This window comes from Physella acuta, unplaced genomic scaffold, assembly GCF_028476545.2.
Source record: "Physella acuta isolate Inbredline_101_S28 unplaced genomic scaffold, ASM2847654v3 ptg000377l, whole genome shotgun sequence".
In the NCBI taxonomy this organism is placed as follows: Eukaryota; Metazoa; Mollusca; class Gastropoda; family Physidae; genus Physella; species Physella acuta.
In genome coordinates, this window is record NW_026731896.1 from 229,851 (window position 1) to 250,542 (window position 20,692).

Genomic DNA, 20,692 nt, shown 5'->3' on the forward strand with positions numbered 1-20,692 from the left:
GGATCTCTCAACAGTCCCAGTGCGGCTGTTAACATCGTAGTTATGTATTTATACATGTTGGGTTGAGTTATTGGTTTTCTTACATTTTTTTGTTAATTCCGCTGATTGCATCAGCTAGGGACAGATGGAGGGTATGTGGTGATGTAATGTGTATGAAAGGTGAATACGTGGAACGGATCACTGCGTGTGTGTATGTTCATATAGTGAGACGCGAGGCCGGGTGTGTTGACGTGTATGTTGTTGTACGGAGTGAACGAGGGTACAAGGGAAGCGACTGGTCGAGTGACAGCGGCTGTGTTGTGAGCGACAGAAAGGTGGTGTGTAGGGATGAATGCGGGTGACAGTTGGAGGTTGGGCGTAAACGGAGGCAGGTTGATTTTGTGACTGGAGATAGAGAAATAAAGGACTGTGATATCTAGCTTCAATTGTGTTGTGTATTTCGTTGAACCTCAGACACCCTCACATATTTGGTGGAGCTGCGGCACCCACAATTGGGTAATAGACGTTTATCTCCTGTCGAACCAACAGACCTCCTGTAAGTGGCACTTTTTGAATTTGTGAATTAAATAAATTATCAGAATCATGGAGGAACCACTTAGTTTGGCAGATATGTATAGCCTTGGTAGAACCAACGGATACGAGGGAGAGAAGTTGGACGAGTGGGTGGAGAAAAGACTGAATGAGAATGAAGAAAGGAGGGACAGATGGTGCAGAAGGGAAAGAGAAAGAATGAAGATGGAACAAGAAAAGATGGAGACAGAAGCAAGGATAGAGAACGAAAAACTGAAGATAGAAATCGAAAGGATGAAGCAGGAGCAGGAATTCGAACTGGCACGAATGAAGCATGAAGGTATGAAAGACATACCACACATAGACGTGAGCCATCAAAATATCCTATCAAAGTTGCCGAAATTTCAGGAAGATTCGGAAAACATAGATGCGTATATCAGGAGATTCGAGACAGTGGCGAGGACGACAAGCTTGAGCGATACGCAGTGGGGAACTCAACTCCTTGTCTTAATAGGAGGGAAGGCATTGGATGCATGTCAGGGCCTGAGTGAGGATGACATGAAGGACTACAGAATATTAAAGGAAACCCTCCTTGAGTTCTTCTTACATAATGAAGACTCGTATAGGAAAAAATTCCACAACAGACTGCCATCCAAAGCTGAGGACTTCAAAAACTACGTGTTGGATCTAAAAACCACGTTTATGAAGTGGCTAGAAACGGCTAGAGTGGAGATGAACGTGGAGAGTATCATTGAATTCATCTTGATTGATAAAATATCAAGTTCAGTAGATAAGCAGTTACTAAGTTACATACAGGAAAGAAAGCCCACCACTCTAAAAGAACTTACTGACCACTGCCAAAAGTACATCATTGCACACACAGATAGACCAATAGCTAACAAAGAATCAGAGTATGAATCAATCTTCTATGCAAAGGCGACAGGCGATACAGCGGAGTACGTTGGCCTAGAGGCAGGAAACTACAGATATGACAATCGACGGCTAAGGAGATATGGAACACAAACCAATGGTACAAGATACGTTGGGAGGTGTTTCAACTGCCAACAACCGGGTCACATGATTAGGAACTGTCCGCATAGAAATTCAACCGTTGGGGTCAATAACCAGGCTGCGGGCCAGGAGTACCCCAGAGACACAAACACTCATGCGGCACACAGTTATGACAGCCAACAACATAGACCGAGGCAGGACAGAAATCATAACAATCATTACAACGACCACAACAGTAGCCCAGATAATGAGGGAGTAGAACAGGCACCGTTATTACAGATCGCGCCGAAAATACCAACACTAATGGTGAAGGTGGGAGCTCATACGGTAGAGGCGGTTAGAGACACTGGTTGCTCTACTATAGCAGTAAAAAGTAGCTACGTCGAACAGCACCAATACACGGGTGAATGGAAAATGGTAGAGGTGTTTGGTGGCACGGTCATACGCCTACCGATAGCACTGATAAACATTAAATCACCGTATGTGACGGGACAAGTCCGAGCCTTAGTGTTCGAATGGGGATCATTCGACGCAATCATCGGGAATGATATCGAGAGAGAGACAATACCACAAAACTATCATTCTAATGCAGCGGTAAGGTGATATTTGGACTGGCCACATTCTGGTACGGAGCACACAACAAGACGGCGGTGAGACAACACACGTGTAAGACATTTGTGCTACGATATACACTATGTAGCATGGCGTCTTCCGACAAGTTATACCGAAGGAGAGGAAAATCGACGTCGTATCCAAAGTTAAAAACAAGTACCGGTATCCTTTTGTTAAGTTTCTTTCGTATGTATGTTTACTGTGTTTATTGTTAATTGCTATATACGAGAAATGTAAATGATGTTCTTGCAGAGACTGAAGGTGGATTGTAACTAAGAAAAGTATGCTACGTGTGGAGCCGAGTCAACGATTTGTGTGTGTGGTTTTAACATATTTCAAATGTTATATACAGGGTTACTTTGTAGGTATTCTCTGGAATGTAATATGGACATGATGCCAATTCTTCGTACTAGGTGTATTTTACAGAGTACAAGTTTGATATGGTGCGTCTATTCTGCGTACTACAGACTTACGGAAAATCATTGGAGGGATCTCTCAACAGTCCCAGTGCGGCTGTTAACATCGTAGTTATGTATTTATACATGTTGGGTTGAGTTATTGGTTTTCTTACATTTTTTTGTTAATTCCGCTGATTGCATCAGCTAGGGACAGATGGAGGGTATGTGGTGATGTAATGTGTATGAAAGGTGAATACGTGGAACGGATCACTGCGTGTGTGTATGTTCATATAGTGAGACGCGAGGCCGGGTGTGTTGACGTGTATGTTGTTGTACGGAGTGAACGAGGGTACAAGGGAAGCGACTGGTCGAGTGACAGCGGCTGTGTTGTGAGCGACAGAAAGGTGGTGTGTAGGGATGAATGCGGGTGACAGTTGGAGGTTGGGCGTAAACGGAGGCAGGTTGATTTTGTGACTGGAGATAGAGAAATAAAGGACTGTGATATCTAGCTTCAATTGTGTTGTGTATTTCGTTGAACCTCAGACACCCTCACAACTACCCTGTTCCAGACAACAATGAGTAAATACAAGCAGCGGCCATGTTTCAAAAACTCTAATAGAGTAGTTTCCCTTCGCATGTCTGTTGTGTTGATTTTGTGGTTTAATATGGTCGTTTTGTATTGTTTTAGTTTTAATATATGCCTCAGCCTGTATAGTAATTTTTCTTACGATTGTAAGCATTTGGCGTGAACCACAGCTCACCAGACTGGTGGGGGTGATAGCATGTTTACATGGTGTCCCGCATGGTCCCTTCATGAAGAAAATTATATGTATATAGATAACCCCTTGACAATCCACTCTAATAAAGACTGTCTTCATATCAAGGAAATAATATTATTATAAAGTATGCGAATAGTACAGACCAGTGTCATAGCAAGGATTTTTGGGCTCCTATGCAAAAAGTGTTAATGGGCCCCTCAGAGGCGTAGCGACCCTTCCTGGCGACAAATTTTCGATTTGCACCCCCCCCCCCCCCAGACTTTCAATTTGCACCCCCCCTCAAACTTTCGAAAAAGGGCCCCTATGCCTTGCTTACGGTAGCTTTACGGTAGCTACGCCACTGGTACAGACTTCCCTTTTCTTTTTTGCTCATACATCAAGATGCCAAGTAGCTGGGCACCTGGAGATCTGATGCTAGAATAGCTTTGATTCCCACTCATCAAAGAACCAGTTTCCTGGTCTTCATCTGTCTGTGAATCATTTGATATTTTCCTTTTTTTTTTACAAAGGTAGAAGCTAATCCTCCTCCCCCTTTATCTGGACAGTCTCATAGAGTCCACAGAAGGTAGAGCTGGTTAGGTCATTTGCTCAGAATCAGTGTTTCTTCCAGACTTTTTTCTCCGGAGGGGGGGGCACTTGAAATTTTCGGGGGGGGGAAGGGGAAACTTTCTTCGGGGGCGTGGACACTGTTAAAAGTATATATTTTCTATATAAATTATATAAATTTCATTTCGATCGAGGGGCGGTAGAATTTTTTCGAAGAGATGCCTGGAAGAAACTCTGCTCAGAATGAGAGCAGACCTTTGTTTAGATGGACACCACGTGACCAGAGAAAACAAGGGAGGCTAAAAAAGCAACATAGAGAATGTCAGTGGAGTTGAAGGAGAGTGGCTTAATATTTATTTCAAGCTTGAAACTAGCTCAAAGACTAGGACCATTGCAATTAACACAAGCCATTGTAATGTATGGTTGGCCTAACTAATGCAACATTGGTTTTTTTAATCTTTATAATGATGTGTTTATGGTTGGCCTAACTAATGCAACATTGGTTTTTTAAAATTCTTTATAATGATGTGTTTATAGTTGGCCTAACTAATGCAACATTATTTTTTTTTTAATTTTTATAATGATGTGTTTATGGTTGGCCTAACTAATGCAACATTGGTTTTTTTAAAAACTTTACAGATGACGTTTTGAGGCTGTGGTTGTTATTATTTTATCAATGGATAAAGCATCGAGAGCTGAGCTGATAGAAACTATCAACAGTCAAAAAGATCAGCTCAATCAGTACAAGTCTAAACTTCGAGGTGTGTCATTTACACATTCTGTTCGTTATTTATCTGATATACACTACACATGCATTTTTAAAATAAATATAAAGTGATGACTAGAGTGTTTTAAACGGACAAGCATAAAGGTTTAAAATAAACATTTGTTTAATGTCAGTGGCGTAGGCAGGGGGGTGGGGTGGGGGGGGGGCATACCCCCCCCCCCCCCATAGACCCCTCGGTATATAGAAAAAGTATGGGGGGAGGTGCAAATTGAAAGTTTGAGGGGAGGGGGGGGGTGCAAATCGAAAGTTTGAGGGGGGGGGGGGTGCAAATAGAAAGTTTGAGGGGGGGGGGGGTGCAAATCGAAAGTTTGAGGGCGGTGCAAATCGAAAGTTTGAGGGGGGGGGGGGGGTGCAATCAAATGTTTGAGGGGGGGATGCAAATCGAAAGTTTGTCCCCGGGTAAAAATTGGAACACCCCCCCTTGAGACGATCCTGGCTACGCCACTGGTCTGTGTAGTTATCTATTAGAACAATGAAATTAATACATACATTTTATATTTAAATATCAATTTTTGTTTTGTTTCATACAATCATTTGTTTTAATTTTTAAAATCCCTTATTTGAAAATTTAAGATGATCATACATTTAATACTCAAAGCAGAAAAAATATTCACATCCAGTTTTCTAATTGCCAGATGTGGTGGCAGCTTACAAAAGTGTTGTCAAAGAAAAAGAAGCGCTGGAGGCAAGTTTTTCTGCCCTGAGCACGTCCAGCAGTGCTACCAACCTTAGCGCCACTGACCTCACAGAAAAGGTTCCGGAGGAGTTGTCTGGGGAGGGTTCAGATCCACTTGGCATCTCTAAGGTTTGTATGTTTGGTTAAGTTGTGGGAGAGGTTAGTTCAATGAGATGGGAGGGTTCAGATCCACTTGGCATCTCTAAGGTTTGTATGTTTGGTTAAGTTGTAAAGTTGTGGGAGAGGTTAGTTCAATGAGATGGAAGGGTTCAGATCCACTTGGCACCTCTAAGGTTTGTATGTTTGGTTAAGTTGTAAAGTTGTGGGAGAGGTTAGTTGAATGAGATGGGAGGGTTCAGATCCACTTGGCATCTCTAAGGTTTGTATGTTTGGTTAAGTTGTAAAGTTGTGGGAGAGGTTAGTTCAATGAGATGGAAGGGTTCAGATCCACTTGGCACCTCTAAGGTTTGTATGTTTGGTTAAGTTGTAAAGTTGTGGGAGAGGTTAGTTGAATGAGATGGGAGGGTTCAGATCCACTTGGCATCTCTAAGGTTTGTATGTTTGGTTAAGTTGTAAAGTTGTGGGAGGGGTTAGTTGAATGAGATGGGAGGGATCAGATCCACTTGGCATCTCTAAGGTTTGTATGTTTGGCTAAGTTGTAAAGTTGTGGGAGGGGTTAGTTGAATGAGATGGGAGGGTTCAGATCCACTTGGCACCTCTAAGGTTTGTATGTTTGGTTAAGTTGTAAAGTTGTGGGAGGGGTTAGTTCAATGAGATGGGAGGGTTCAGATCCACTTGGCATCTCTAAGGTTTGTATGTTTGGTTAAGTTGTAAAGTTGTGGGAGAGGTTAGTTGAATGAGATGGGAGGGTTCAGATCCACTTGGCATCTCTAAGGTTTGTATGTTTGGTTAAGTTGTAAAGTTGTGGGAGAGGTTAGTTGAATGAGATGGGAGGGTTCAGATCCACTTGGCACCTCTAAGGTTTGTATGTTTGGTTAAGTTGTAAAGTTGTGGGAGGGGTTAGTTCAATGAGATGGGAGGGTTCAGATCCACTTGGCATCTCTAAGGTTTGTATGTTTGGTTAAGTATTAAAGTTGTGGGAGGGGTTAGTTCAATGAGATGGGAGGGTTCAGATCCACTTGGCATCTCTAAGGTTTGTATGTTTGGCTAAGTTGTAAAGTTGTGGGAGGGGTTAGTTGAATGAGATGGGAGGGTTCAGATCCACTTGGCATCTCTAAGGTTTGTATGTTTGGCTAAGTTGTAAAGTTGTGGGAGGGGTTAGTTGAATGAGATGGGAGGGTTCAGATCCACTTGGCATCTCTAAGGTTTGTATGTTTGGCTAAGTTGTAAAGTTGTGGGAGGGGTTAGTTGAATGAGATGGGAGGGTTCAGATCCACTTGGCATCTCTAAGGTTTGTATGTTTGGTTAAGTTGTAAAGTTGTGGGAGGGGTTAGTTCAATGAGATGGGAGGGTTCAGATCCACTTGGCATCTCTAAGGTTTGTATGTTTGGCTAAGTTGTAAAGTTGTGGGAGGGGTTAGTTGAATGAGATGGGAGGGTTCAGATCCACTTGGCATCTCTAAGGTTTGTATGTTTGGTTAAGTTGTAAAGTTGTGGGAGAGGTTAGTTGAATGAGATGGGAGGGTTCAGATCCACTTGGCACCTCTAAGGTTTGTATGTTTGGTTAAGTTGTAAAGTTGTGGGAGGGGTTAGTTCAATGAGATGGGAGGGTTCAGATCCACTTGGCATCTCTAAGGTTTGTATGTTTGGTTAAGTTGTAAAGTTGTGGGAGAGGTTAGTTGAATGAGATGGGAGGGTTCAGATCCACTTGGCACCTCTAAGGTTTGTATGTTTGGTTAAGTTGTAAAGTTGTGGGAGAGGTTAGTTGAATGAGATGGGAGGGTTCAGATCCACTTGGCATCTCTAAGGTTTGTATGTTTGGTTAAGTTGTAAAGTTGTGGGAGAGGTTAGTTGAATGAGATGGGAGGGTTCAGATCCACTTGGCATCTCTAAGGTTTGTATGTTTGGTTAAGTTGTAAAGTTGTGGGAGAGGTTAGTTGAATGAGATGGGAGGGTTCAGATCCACTTGGCACCTCTAAGGTTTGTATGTTTGGTTAAGTTGTAAAGTTGTGGGAGAGGTTAGTTGAATGAGATGGGAGGGTTCAGATCCACTTGGCATCTCTAAGGTTTGTATGTTTGGTTAAGTTGTAAAGTTGTGGGAGAGGTTAGTTGAATGAGATGGGAGGGTTCAGATCCACTTGGCATCTCTAAGGTTTGTATGTTTGGTTAAGTTGTAAAGTTGTGGGAGAGGTTAGTTGAATGAGATGGGAGGGTTCAGATCCACTTGGCATCTCTAAGGTTTGTATGTTTGGTTAAGTTGTAAAGTTGTGGGAGGCGTTAGTTGAATGAGATGGGAGGGTTCAGATCCACTTGGCATCTCTAAGGTTTGTATGTTTGGTTAAGTTGTAAAGTTGTGGGAGAGGTTAGTTGAATGAGATGGGAGGGTTCAGATCCACTTGGCACCTCTAAGGTTTGTATGTTTGGTGTTAAGTTGTAAAGTTGTGGGAGGGGTTGAATGAGATGGGAGGGTTCAGATCCACTTGGCACCTCTAAGGTTTGTATGTTTGGTTAAGTTGTAAAGTTGTGGGAGAGGTTAGTTGAATGAGATGGGAGGGTTCAGATCCACTTGGCATCTCTAAGGTTTGTATGTTTGGTTAAGTTGTAAAGTTGTGGGAGAGGTTAGTTGAATGAGATGGGGGGGTTCAGATCCACTTGGCATCTCTAAGGTTTGTATGTTTGGTTAAGTTGTAAAGTTGTGGGAGAGGTTAGTTGAATGAGATGGGAGGGTTCAGATCCACTTGGCATCTCTAAGGTTTGTATGTTTGGTTAAGTTGTAAAGTTGTGGGAGAGGTTAGTTGAATGAGATGGGGGGGTTCAGATCCACTTGGCACCTCTAAGGTTTGTATGTTTGGTTAAGTTGTAAAGTTGTGGGAGAGGTTAGTTGAATGAGATGGGAGGGTTCAGATCCACTTGGCACCTCTAAGGTTTGTATGTTTGGTTAAGTTGTGGGAGAGGTTAGTTCAATGAGATGGGAGGGTTCAGATCCACTTGGCATCTCTAAGGTTTGTATGTTTGGTTAAGTTGTAAAGTTGTGGGAGAGGTTAGTTGAATGAGATGGGGGGGGGGGGGGTTCAGATCCACTAGGCACCTCTAAGGTTTGTATGTTTGGTTAAGTTGTAAAGTTGTGGGAGAGGTTAGTTGAATGAGATGGGAGGGTTCAGATCCACTTGGCACCTCTAAGGTTTGTATGTTTGGTTAAGTTGTAAAGTTGTGGGAGAGGTTAGTTGAATGAGATGGGAGGGTTCAGATCCACTTGGCATCTCTAAGGTTTGTATGTTTGGTTAAGTTGTAAAGTTGTGGGAGAGGTTAGTTGAATGAGATGGGAGGGTTCAGATCCACTTGGCATCTCTAAGGTTTGTATGTTTGGTTAAGTTGTAAAGTTGTGGGAGAGGTTAGTTGAATGAGATGGGAGGGTTCAGATCCACTTGGCACCTCTAAGGTTTGTATGTTTGGTTAAGTTGTAAAGTTGTGGGAGAGGTTAGTTGAATGAGATGGGAGGGTTCAGATCCACTTGGCATCTCTAAGGTTTGTATGTTTGGTTAAGTTGTAAAGTTGTGGGAGAGGTTAGTTGAATGAGATGGGAGGGTTCAGATCCACTTGGCATCTCTAAGGTTTGTATGTTTGGTTAAGTTGTGGGAGAGGTTAGTTGAATGAGATGGGAGGGTTCAGATCCACTTGGCATCTCTAAGGTTTGTATGTTTGGTTAAGTTGTAAAGTTGTGGGAGGGGTTAGTTGAATGAGATGGGAGGGTTCAGATCCACTTGGCATCTCTAAGGTCTGTATGTTTGGTTAAGTTGTAAAGTTGTGGGAGAGGTTAGTTGAATGAGATGGGAGGGTTCAGATCCACTTGGCATCTCTAAGGTTTGTATGTTTGGTTAAGTTGTAAAGTTGTGGGAGAGGTTAGTTGAATGAGATGGGAGGGTTCAGATCCACTTGGCACCTCTAAGGTTTTTATGTTTGGTTAAGTTGTAAAGTTGTGGGAAGGGTTAGTTGAATGAGATGGGAGGGTTCAGATCCACTTGGCACCTCTAAGGTTTTTATGTTTGGTTAAGTTGTAAAGTTGTGGGAGAGGTTAGTTGAATGAGATGGGGGAGGGTTCAGATCCACTTGGCACCTCTAAGGTTTGTATGTTTGGTTAAGTTGTAAAGTTGTGGGAGAGGTTAGTTGAATGAGATGGGAGGGTTCAGATCCACTTGGCACCTCTAAGGTTTGTATGTTTGGTTAAGTTGTAAAGTTGTGGGAGAGGTTAGTTGAATGAGATGGGAGGGTTCAGATCCACTTGGCATCTCTAAGGTTTGTATGTTTGGTTAAGTTGTAAAGTTGTGGGAGAGGTTAGTTGAATGAGATGGGAGGGTTCAGATCCACTTGGCACCTCTAAGGTTTGTATGTTTGGTTAAGTTGTAAAGTTGTGGGAGAGGTTAGTTGAATGAGATGGGAGGGTTCAGATCCACTTGGCATCTCTAAGGTTTGTATGTTTGGTTAAGTTGTAAAGTTGTGGGAGAGGTTAGTTGAATGAGATGGGAGGGTTCAGATCCACTTGGCATCTCTAAGGTTTGTATGTTTGGTTAAGTTGTAAAGTTGTGGGAGAGGTTAGTTGAATGAGATGGGAGGGTTCAGATCCACTTGGCATCTCTAAGGTTTGTATGTTTGGTTAAGTTGTGGGAGAGGTTAGTTGAATGAGATGGGAGGGTTCAGATCCACTTGGCATCTCTAAGGTTTGTATGTTTGGTTAAGTTGTAAAGTTGTGGGAGAGGTTAGTTGAATGAGATGGGGGGGTTCAGATCCACTTGGCACCTCTAAGGTTTGTATGTTTGGTTAAGTTGTAAAGTTGTGGGAGAGGTTAGTTGAATGAGATGGGAGGGTTCAGATCCACTTGGCACCTCTAAGGTTTGTATGTTTGGTTAAGTTGTAAAGTTGTGGGAGGGGTTAGTTGAATGAGATGGGAGGGTTCAGATACACTTGGCATCTCTAAGGTTTGTATGTTTGGTTAAGTTGTAAAGTTGTGGGAGAGGTTAGTTGAATGAGATGGGAGGGTTCAGATCCACTTGGCATCTCTAAGGTTTGTATGTTTGGTTAAGTTGTAAAGTTGTGGGAGAGGTTAGTTCAATGAGATGGGAGGGTTCAGATCCACTTGGCATCTCTAAGGTTTGTATGTTTGGTTAAGTTGTAAAGTTGTGGGAGAGGTTAGTTGAATGAGATGGGAGGGTTCAGATCCACTTGGCATCTCTAAGGTTTGTATGTTTGGTTAAGTTGTAAAGTTGTGGGAGAGGTTAGTTGAATGAGATGGGAGGGTTCAGATCCACTTGGCATCTCTAAGGTTTGTATGTTTGGTTAAGTTGTAAAGTTGTGGGAGAGGTTAGTTGAATGAGATGGGAGGGTTCAGATCCACTTGGCATCTCTAAGGTTTGTATGTTTGGTTAAGTTGTAAAGTTGTGGGAGAGGTTAGTTCAATGAGATGGGAGGGTTCAGATCCACTTGGCATCTCTAAGGTTTGTATGTTTGGTTAAGTTGTAAAGTTGTGGGAGAGGTTAGTTGAATGAGATGGGAGGGTTCAGATCCACTTGGCATCTCTAAGGTTTGTATGTTTGGTTAAGTTGTAAAGTTGTGGGAGAGGTTAGTTGAATGAGATGGGAGGGTTCAGATCCACTTGGCATCTCTAAGGTTTGTATGTTTGGCTAAGTTGTAAAGTTGTGGGAGGGGTTAGTTGAATGAGATGGGAGGGTTCAGATCCACTTGGCATCTCTAAGGTTTGTATGTTTGGCTAAGTTGTAAAGTTGTGGGAGGGGTTAGTTGAATGAGATGGGAGGGTTCAGATCCACTTGGCATCTCTAAGGTTTGTATGTTTGGCAAAGTTGTAAAGTTGTGGGAGGGGTTAGTTGAATGAGATGGGAGGGTTCAGATCCACTTGGCATCTCTAAGGTTTGTATGTTTGGTTAAGTTGTAAAGTTGTGGGAGGGGTTAGTTCAATGAGATGGGAGGGTTCAGATCCACTTGGCATCTCTAAGGTTTGTATGTTTGGCTAAGTTGTAAAGTTGTGGGAGGGGTTAGTTGAATGAGATGGGAGGGTTCAGATCCACTTGGCATCTCTAAGGTTTGTATGTTTGGTTAAGTTGTAAAGTTGTGGGAGAGGTTAGTTGAATGAGATGGGAGGGTTCAGATCCACTTGGCACCTCTAAGGTTTGTATGTTTGGTTAAGTTGTAAAGTTGTGGGAGGGGTTAGTTCAATGAGATGGGAGGGTTCAGATCCACTTGGCATCTCTAAGGTTTGTATGTTTGGTTAAGTTGTAAAGTTGTGGGAGAGGTTAGTTGAATGAGATGGGAGGGTTCAGATCCACTTGGCACCTCTAAGGTTTGTATGTTTGGTTAAGTTGTAAAGTTGTGGGAGAGGTTAGTTGAATGAGATGGGAGGGTTCAGATCCACTTGGCATCTCTAAGGTTTGTATGTTTGGTTAAGTTGTAAAGTTGTGGGAGAGGTTAGTTGAATGAGATGGGAGGGTTCAGATCCACTTGGCACCTCTAAGGTTTGTATGTTTGGTTAAGTTGTAAAGTTGTGGGAGAGGTTAGTTGAATGAGATGGGAGGGTTCAGATCCACTTGGCATCTCTAAGGTTTGTATGTTTGGTTAAGTTGTAAAGTTGTGGGAGAGGTTAGTTGAATGAGATGGGAGGGTTCAGATCCACTTGGCATCTCTAAGGTTTGTATGTTTGGTTAAGTTGTAAAGTTGTGGGAGAGGTTAGTTGAATGAGATGGGAGGGTTCAGATCCACTTGGCACCTCTAAGGTTTGTATGTTTGGTTAAGTTGTAAAGTTGTGGGAGAGGTTAGTTGAATGAGATGGGAGGGTTCAGATCCACTTGGCATCTCTAAGGTTTGTATGTTTGGTTAAGTTGTAAAGTTGTGGGAGAGGTTAGTTGAATGAGATGGGAGGGTTCAGATCCACTTGGCATCTCTAAGGTTTGTATGTTTGGTTAAGTTGTAAAGTTGTGGGAGAGGTTAGTTGAATGAGATGGGAGGGTTCAGATCCACTTGGCATCTCTAAGGTTTGTATGTTTGGTTAAGTTGTAAAGTTGTGGGAGAGGTTAGTTGAATGAGATGGGAGGGTTCAGATCCACTTGGCATCTCTAAGGTTTGTATGTTTGGTTAAGTTGTAAAGTTGTGGGAGAGGTTAGTTGAATGAGATGGGAGGGTTCAGATCCACTTGGCACCTCTAAGGTTTGTATGTTTGGTTAAGTTGTAAAGTTGTGGGAGAGGTTAGTTGAATGAGATGGGAGGGTTCAGATCCACTTGGCATCTCTAAGGTTTGTATGTTTGGTTAAGTTGTAAAGTTGTGGGAGAGGTTAGTTGAATGAGATGGGAGGGTTCAGATCCACTTGGCATCTCTAAGGTTTGTATGTTTGGTTAAGTTGTAAAGTTGTGGGAGAGGTTAGTTGAATGAGATGGGAGGGTTCAGATCCACTTGGCACCTCTAAGGTTTGTATGTTTGGTTAAGTTGTAAAGTTGTGGGAGAGGTTAGTTGAATGAGATGGGAGGGTTCAGATCCACTTGGCATCTCTAAGGTTTGTATGTTTGGTTAAGTTGTAAAGTTGTGGGAGAGGTTAGTTGAATGAGATGGGAGGGTTCAGATCCACTTGGCATCTCTAAGGTTTGTATGTTTGGTTAAGTTGTAAAGTTGTGGGAGAGGTTAGTTGAATGAGATGGGAGGGTTCAGATCCACTTGGCACCTCTAAGGTTTGTATGTTTGGTTAAGTTGTAAAGTTGTGGGAGAGGTTAGTTGAATGAGATGGGAGGGTTCAGATCCACTTGGCATCTCTAAGGTTTGTATGTTTGGTTAAGTTGTAAAGTTGTGGGAGAGGTTAGTTGAATGAGATGGGAGGGTTCAGATCCACTTGGCATCTCTAAGGTTTGTATGTTTGGTTAAGTTGTAAAGTTGTGGGAGAGGTTAGTTGAATGAGATGGGAGGGTTCAGATCCACTTGGCATCTCTAAGGTTTGTATGTTTGGTTAAGTTGTAAAGTTGTGGGAGAGGTTAGTTGAATGAGATGGGAGGGTTCAGATCCACTTGGCACCTCTAAGGTTTGTATGTTTGGTTAAGTTGTAAAGTTGTGGGAGAGGTTAGTTGAATGAGATGGGAGGGTTCAGATCCACTTGGCATCTCTAAGGTTTGTATGTTTGGTTAAGTTGTAAAGTTGTGGGAGAGGTTAGTTGAATGAGATGGGAGGGTTCAGATCCACTTGGCATCTCTAAGGTTTGTATGTTTGGTTAAGTTGTAAAGTTGTGGGAGAGGTTAGTTGAATGAGATGGGAGGGTTCAGATCCACTTGGCATCTCTAAGGTTTGTATGTTTGGTTAAGTTGTAAAGTTGTGGGAGAGGTTAGTTGAATGAGATGGGAGGGTTCAGATCCACTTGGCATCTCTAAGGTTTGTATGTTTGGTTAAGTTGTAAAGTTGTGGGAGAGGTTAGTTGAATGAGATGGGAGGGTTCAGATCCACTTGGCACCTCTAAGGTTTGTATGTTTGGTTAAGTTGTAAAGTTGTGGGAGAGGTTAGTTGAATGAGATGGGAGGGTTCAGATCCACTTGGCATCTCTAAGGTTTGTATGTTTGGTTAAGTTGTAAAGTTGTGGGAGAGGTTAGTTGAATGAGATGGGAGGGTTCAGATCCACTTGGCATCTCTAAGGTTTGTATGTTTGGTTAAGTTGTAAAGTTGTGGGAGAGGTTAGTTGAATGAGATGGGAGGGTTCAGATCCACTTGGCACCTCTAAGGTTTGTATGTTTGGTTAAGTTGTAAAGTTGTGGGAGAGGTTAGTTGAATGAGATGGGAGGGTTCAGATCCACTTGGCATCTCTAAGGTTTGTATGTTTGGTTAAGTTGTAAAGTTGTGGGAGAGGTTAGTTGAATGAGATGGGAGGGTTCAGATCCACTTGGCATCTCTAAGGTTTGTATGTTTGGTTAAGTTGTAAAGTTGTGGGAGAGGTTAGTTGAATGAGATGGGAGGGTTCAGATCCACTTGGCACCTCTAAGGTTTGTATGTTTGGTTAAGTTGTAAAGTTGTGGGAGAGGTTAGTTGAATGAGATGGGAGGGTTCAGATCCACTTGGCATCTCTAAGGTTTGTATGTTTGGTTAAGTTGTAAAGTTGTGGGAGAGGTTAGTTGAATGAGATGGGAGGGTTCAGATCCACTTGGCATCTCTAAGGTTTGTATGTTTGGTTAAGTTGTAAAGTTGTGGGAGAGGTTAGTTGAATGAGATGGGAGGGTTCAGATCCACTTGGCATCTCTAAGGTTTGTATGTTTGGTTAAGTTGTAAAGTTGTGGGAGGCGTTAGTTGAATGAGATGGGAGGGTTCAGATCCACTTGGCATCTCTAAGGTTTGTATGTTTGGTTAAGTTGTAAAGTTGTGGGAGAGGTTAGTTGAATGAGATGGGAGGGTTCAGATCCACTTGGCACCTCTAAGGTTTGTATGTTTGGTGTTAAGTTGTAAAGTTGTGGGAGGGGTTGAATGAGATGGGAGGGTTCAGATCCACTTGGCACCTCTAAGGTTTGTATGTTTGGTTAAGTTGTAAAGTTGTGGGAGAGGTTAGTTGAATGAGATGGGAGGGTTCAGATCCACTTGGCATCTCTAAGGTTTGTATGTTTGGTTAAGTTGTAAAGTTGTGGGAGAGGTTAGTTGAATGAGATGGGGGGGGGGTTCAGATCCACTTGGCATCTCTAAGGTTTGTATGTTTGGTTAAGTTGTAAAGTTGTGGGAGAGGTTAGTTGAATGAGATGGGAGGGTTCAGATCCACTTGGCATCTCTAAGGTTTGTATGTTTGGTTAAGTTGTAAAGTTGTGGGAGAGGTTAGTTGAATGAGATGGGGGGGTTCAGATCCACTTGGCACCTCTAAGGTTTGTATGTTTGGTTAAGTTGTAAAGTTGTGGGAGAGGTTAGTTGAATGAGATGGGAGGGTTCAGATCCACTTGGCACCTCTAAGGTTTGTATGTTTGGTTAAGTTGTGGGAGAGGTTAGTTCAATGAGATGGGAGGGTTCAGATCCACTTGGCATCTCTAAGGTTTGTATGTTTGGTTAAGTTGTAAAGTTGTGGGAGAGGTTAGTTGAATGAGATGGGGGGGGGGGGGTTCAGATCCACTAGGCACCTCTAAGGTTTGTATGTTTGGTTAAGTTGTAAAGTTGTGGGAGAGGTTAGTTGAATGAGATGGGAGGGTTCAGATCCACTTGGCACCTCTAAGGTTTGTATGTTTGGTTAAGTTGTAAAGTTGTGGGAGAGGTTAGTTGAATGAGATGGGAGGGTTCAGATCCACTTGGCATCTCTAAGGTTTGTATGTTTGGTTAAGTTGTAAAGTTGTGGGAGAGGTTAGTTGAATGAGATGGGAGGGTTCAGATCCACTTGGCATCTCTAAGGTTTGTATGTTTGGTTAAGTTGTAAAGTTGTGGGAGAGGTTAGTTGAATGAGATGGGAGGGTTCAGATCCACTTGGCACCTCTAAGGTTTGTATGTTTGGTTAAGTTGTAAAGTTGTGGGAGAGGTTAGTTGAATGAGATGGGAGGGTTCAGATCCACTTGGCATCTCTAAGGTTTGTATGTTTGGTTAAGTTGTAAAGTTGTGGGAGAGGTTAGTTGAATGAGATGGGAGGGTTCAGATCCACTTGGCATCTCTAAGGTTTGTATGTTTGGTTAAGTTGTGGGAGAGGTTAGTTGAATGAGATGGGAGGGTTCAGATCCACTTGGCATCTCTAAGGTTTGTATGTTTGGTTAAGTTGTAAAGTTGTGGGAGGGGTTAGTTGAATGAGATGGGAGGGTTCAGATCCACTTGGCATCTCTAAGGTCTGTATGTTTGGTTAAGTTGTAAAGTTGTGGGAGAGGTTAGTTGAATGAGATGGGAGGGTTCAGATCCACTTGGCATCTCTAAGGTTTGTATGTTTGGTTAAGTTGTAAAGTTGTGGGAGAGGTTAGTTGAATGAGATGGGAGGGTTCAGATCCACTTGGCACCTCTAAGGTTTTTATGTTTGGTTAAGTTGTAAAGTTGTGGGAAGGGTTAGTTGAATGAGATGGGAGGGTTCAGATCCACTTGGCACCTCTAAGGTTTTTATGTTTGGTTAAGTTGTAAAGTTGTGGGAGAGGTTAGTTGAATGAGATGGGGGAGGGTTCAGATCCACTTGGCACCTCTAAGGTTTGTATGTTTGGTTAAGTTGTAAAGTTGTGGGAGAGGTTAGTTGAATGAGATGGGAGGGTTCAGATCCACTTGGCACCTCTAAGGTTTGTATGTTTGGTTAAGTTGTAAAGTTGTGGGAGAGGTTAGTTGAATGAGATGGGAGGGTTCAGATCCACTTGGCATCTCTAAGGTTTGTATGTTTGGTTAAGTTGTAAAGTTGTGGGAGAGGTTAGTTGAATGAGATGGGAGGGTTCAGATCCACTTGGCACCTCTAAGGTTTGTATGTTTGGTTAAGTTGTAAAGTTGTGGGAGAGGTTAGTTGAATGAGATGGGAGGGTTCAGATCCACTTGGCATCTCTAAGGTTTGTATGTTTGGTTAAGTTGTAAAGTTGTGGGAGAGGTTAGTTGAATGAGATGGGAGGGTTCAGATCCACTTGGCATCTCTAAGGTTTGTATGTTTGGTTAAGTTGTAAAGTTGTGGGAGAGGTTAGTTGAATGAGATGGGAGGGTTCAGATCCACTTGGCATCTCTAAGGTTTGTATGTTTGGTTAAGTTGTGGGAGAGGTTAGTTGAATGAGATGGGAGGGTTCAGATCCACTTGGCATCTCTAAGGTTTGTATGTTTGGTTAAGTTGTAAAGTTGTGGGAGAGGTTAGTTGAATGAGATGGGGGGGTTCAGATCCACTTGGCACCTCTAAGGTTTGTATGTTTGGTTAAGTTGTAAAGTTGTGGGAGAGGTTAGTTGAATGAGATGGGAGGGTTCAGATCCACTTGGCACCTCTAAGGTTTGTATGTTTGGTTAAGTTGTAAAGTTGTGGGAGGGGTTAGTTGAATGAGATGGGAGGGTTCAGATACACTTGGCATCTCTAAGGTTTGTATGTTTGGTTAAGTTGTAAAGTTGTGGGAGAGGTTAGTTGAATGAGATGGGAGGGTTCAGATCCACTTGGCATCTCTAAGGTTTGTATGTTTGGTTAAGTTGTAAAGTTGTGGGAGAGGTTAGTTCAATGAGATGGGAGGGTTCAGATCCACTTGGCATCTCTAAGGTTTGTATGTTTGGTTAAGTTGTAAAGTTGTGGGAGAGGTTAGTTGAATGAGATGGGAGGGTTCAGATCCACTTGGCATCTCTAAGGTTTGTATGTTTGGTTAAGTTGTAAAGTTGTGGGAGAGGTTAGTTGAATGAGATGGGAGGGTTCAGATCCACTTGGCATCTCTAAGGTTTGTATGTTTGGTTAAGTTGTAAAGTTGTGGGAGAGGTTAGTTGAATGAGATGGGAGGGTTCAGATCCACTTGGCATCTCTAAGGTTTGTATGTTTGGTTAAGTTGTAAAGTTGTGGGAGAGGTTAGTTGAATGAGATGGGAGGGTTCAGATCCACTTGGCATCTCTAAGGTTTGTATGTTTGGTTAAGTTGTAAAGTTGTGGGAGGGGTTAGCTGAATGAGATGGGAGGGTTCAGATCCACTTGGCATCTCTAAGGTTTGTATGTTTGGTTAAGTTGTAAAGTTGTGGGAGGGGTTAGTTGAATGAGATGGGAGGGTTCAAATCCACTTGGCATCTCTAAGGTTTGTATGTTTGGTTAAGTTGTAAAGTTGTGGGGGAGGTTAGTTGAATGAGATGGGAGGGTTCAGATCCACTTGGCATCTCTAAGGTTTTTATGTTTGGTTAAGTTGTAAAGTTGTGGGAGAGGTTAGTTGAATGAGATGGGAGGGTTCAGATCCACTTGGCATCTCTAAGGTTTGTATGTTTGGTTAAGTTGTAAAGTTGTGGGAGAGGTTAGTTGAATGAGATGGGAGGGTTCAGATCCACTTGGCATCTCTAAGGTTTGTATGTTTGGTTAAGTTGTAAAGTTGTGGGAGAGGTTAGTTGAATGAGATGGGAGGGTTCAGATCCACTTGGCATCTCTAAGGTTTGTATGTTTGGTTAAGTTGTAAAGTGGGAGAGGTTAGTTGAATGAGATGGGAGGGTTCAGATCCACTTGGCATCTCTAAGGTTTGTATGTTTGGTTAAGTTGTAAAGTTGTGGGAGAGGTTAGTTGAATGAGATGGGAGGGTTCAGATCCACTTGGCATCTCTAAGGTTTGTATGTTTGGTTAAGTTGTAAAGTTGTGGGAGAGGTTAGTTGAATGAGATGGGAGGGTTCAGATCCACTTGGCATCTCTAAGGTTTGTATGTTTGGTTAAGTTGTAAAGTTGTGGGAGAGGTTAGTTGAATGAGATGGGAGGGTTCAGATCCACTCGGCATCTCTAAGGTTTGTATGTTTGGTTAAGTTGTAAAGTTTTAAGAGAGGTTAGTTGAATGAGATGGGAGGGTTCAGATCCACTTGGCACCTCTAAGGTTTGTATGTTTGGTTAAGTTGTAAAGTTGTGGGAGGGGTTAGTTGAATGAGATGGGAGGGTTCAGATCCACTTGGCACCTCTAAGGTTTGTATGTTTGGTTAAGTTGTAAAGTTGTGGGAGAGGTTAGTTGAATGAGATGGGAGGGTTCAGATCCACTTGGCATCTCTAAGGTTTGTATGTTTGGTTAAGTTGTAAAGTTGTGGGAGAGGTTAGTTGAATGAGATGGGAGGGTTCAGATCCACTTGGCACCTCTAAGGTTTGTATGTTTGGTTAAGTTGTAAAGTTGTGGGAGAGGTTAGTTGAATGAGATGGGAGGGTTCAGATCCACTTGGCATCTCTAAGGTTTGTATGTTTGGTTAAGTTGTAAAGTTGTGGGAGAGGTTAGTTGAATGAGATGGGAGGGTTCAGATCCACTTGGCACCTCTAAGGTTTGTATGTTTGGTTAAGTTGTAAAGTTGTGGGAGAGGTTAGTTGAATGAGATGGGAGGGTTCAGATCCACTTGGTATCTCTAAGGTTTGTATGTTTGGTTAAGTTGTAAAGTTGTGGGAGAGGTTAGTTGAATGAGATGGGAGGGTTCAGATCCACTTGGCACCTCTAAGGTTTGTATGTTTGGTTAAGTTGTAAAGTTGTGGGAGAGGTTAGTTGAATGAGATGGGAGGGTTCAGATCCACTTGGCATCTCTAAGGTTTGTATGTTTGGTTAAGTTGTAAAGTTGTGGGAGAGGTTAATTCAATGAGATGGGTTTCAGTTTTAATTTTTTGCCTGAACTGAAACACATTCAACAAGCAACCCCTACCTCCCCCTCCCCCCCCCCCCCCTTTAGGGGGGAGGTAGGGGTTGAATGTGTTTGTGTATTTGTGACTGGTTTTGAATGAACTCAGTACATAAGCAGAGTCTAACCACTGTAAGTACATGTAAGCTGTAGATCAAATATGTGACTTTCATGTAATGATCACTGTGTAAGAATGTGACATTGAGGGTGGTGGTGGGGGGATATATAAAGATTGATACCTGGATGAGAATGTGCAATTTCCTGGATATAAAGTTTTGTATAAACAAAGTTTATATTTTTTCTATGGATTTATTATTTTTGAAATATATTAATTACACTAATGCAGTGTATGGTGTTTCTTAAAATTTCGTTGAGGTTGCTGACTGTAAACCACAAATTGAAGTTTTTTTGTTCTGCCTTGATCGCCTTTTAAAATATTTGAACTTGCTATTGGCTGAGTATTGCACGGACTTGATGCCTACTAAAATCCACACATGCCCTTACAGTATTGAACATTTCTTAAATTTTCCTTGATGTAGAATACTGTAAACCACTAATTGAAGTTCTTTTGTTCTGTCTTGATTGCCTACAAAATGCCCACACGCCCTTACAGTATTGAACATTTGAGCTTTGTATTTCAGGAGGTGAAAGATGAAGATTTGAGCTTTGTATTTCTGAGGTGAAAGATGAAGATTTGAGCTTTGTATTTCAGGAGGTGAAAGATGAACATTTGAGCTTTGTATTTCAGGAGGTGAAAGATGAAGATTTGAGCTTTGTATTTCAGGAGGTGAAAGATGAACATTTGAGCTTTGTATTTCAGGAGGTGAAAGATGAACATTTGAACTTTGTAGTTCAGGAGGTGAAAGATGAACATTTGAGCTTTGTATTTCAGGAGGTGAAAGATGAACATTTGAGCTTTGTATTTCAGGAGGTGAAAGATGAACATTTGAACTTTGTATTTCAGGAGGTGAAAGATGAACATTTGAACTTTGTATTTCAGGAGGTGAAGT

At 42.3% G+C, this 20,692-nt stretch overlaps 1 protein-coding gene across 1 annotated transcript in view; it reads left to right on the forward strand.

Annotated features, from left to right (window-relative positions):
• Nucleotides 1–20,692, forward strand: part of LOC131941917 (GRIP and coiled-coil domain-containing protein 1) — a 32,472-nt gene that overhangs the window by 3,552 nt on the left and 8,228 nt on the right. Inside the window, exons 2-3 of the mRNA XM_059301524.1 lie at nt 4,496–4,617; nt 5,279–5,448. Coding sequence (XP_059157507.1) covers nt 4,533–4,617; nt 5,279–5,448 — 255 coding nt within the window. The 5' untranslated portion in view covers nt 4,496–4,532. The remainder of the gene's footprint in view (nt 1–4,495; nt 4,618–5,278; nt 5,449–20,692) is intronic.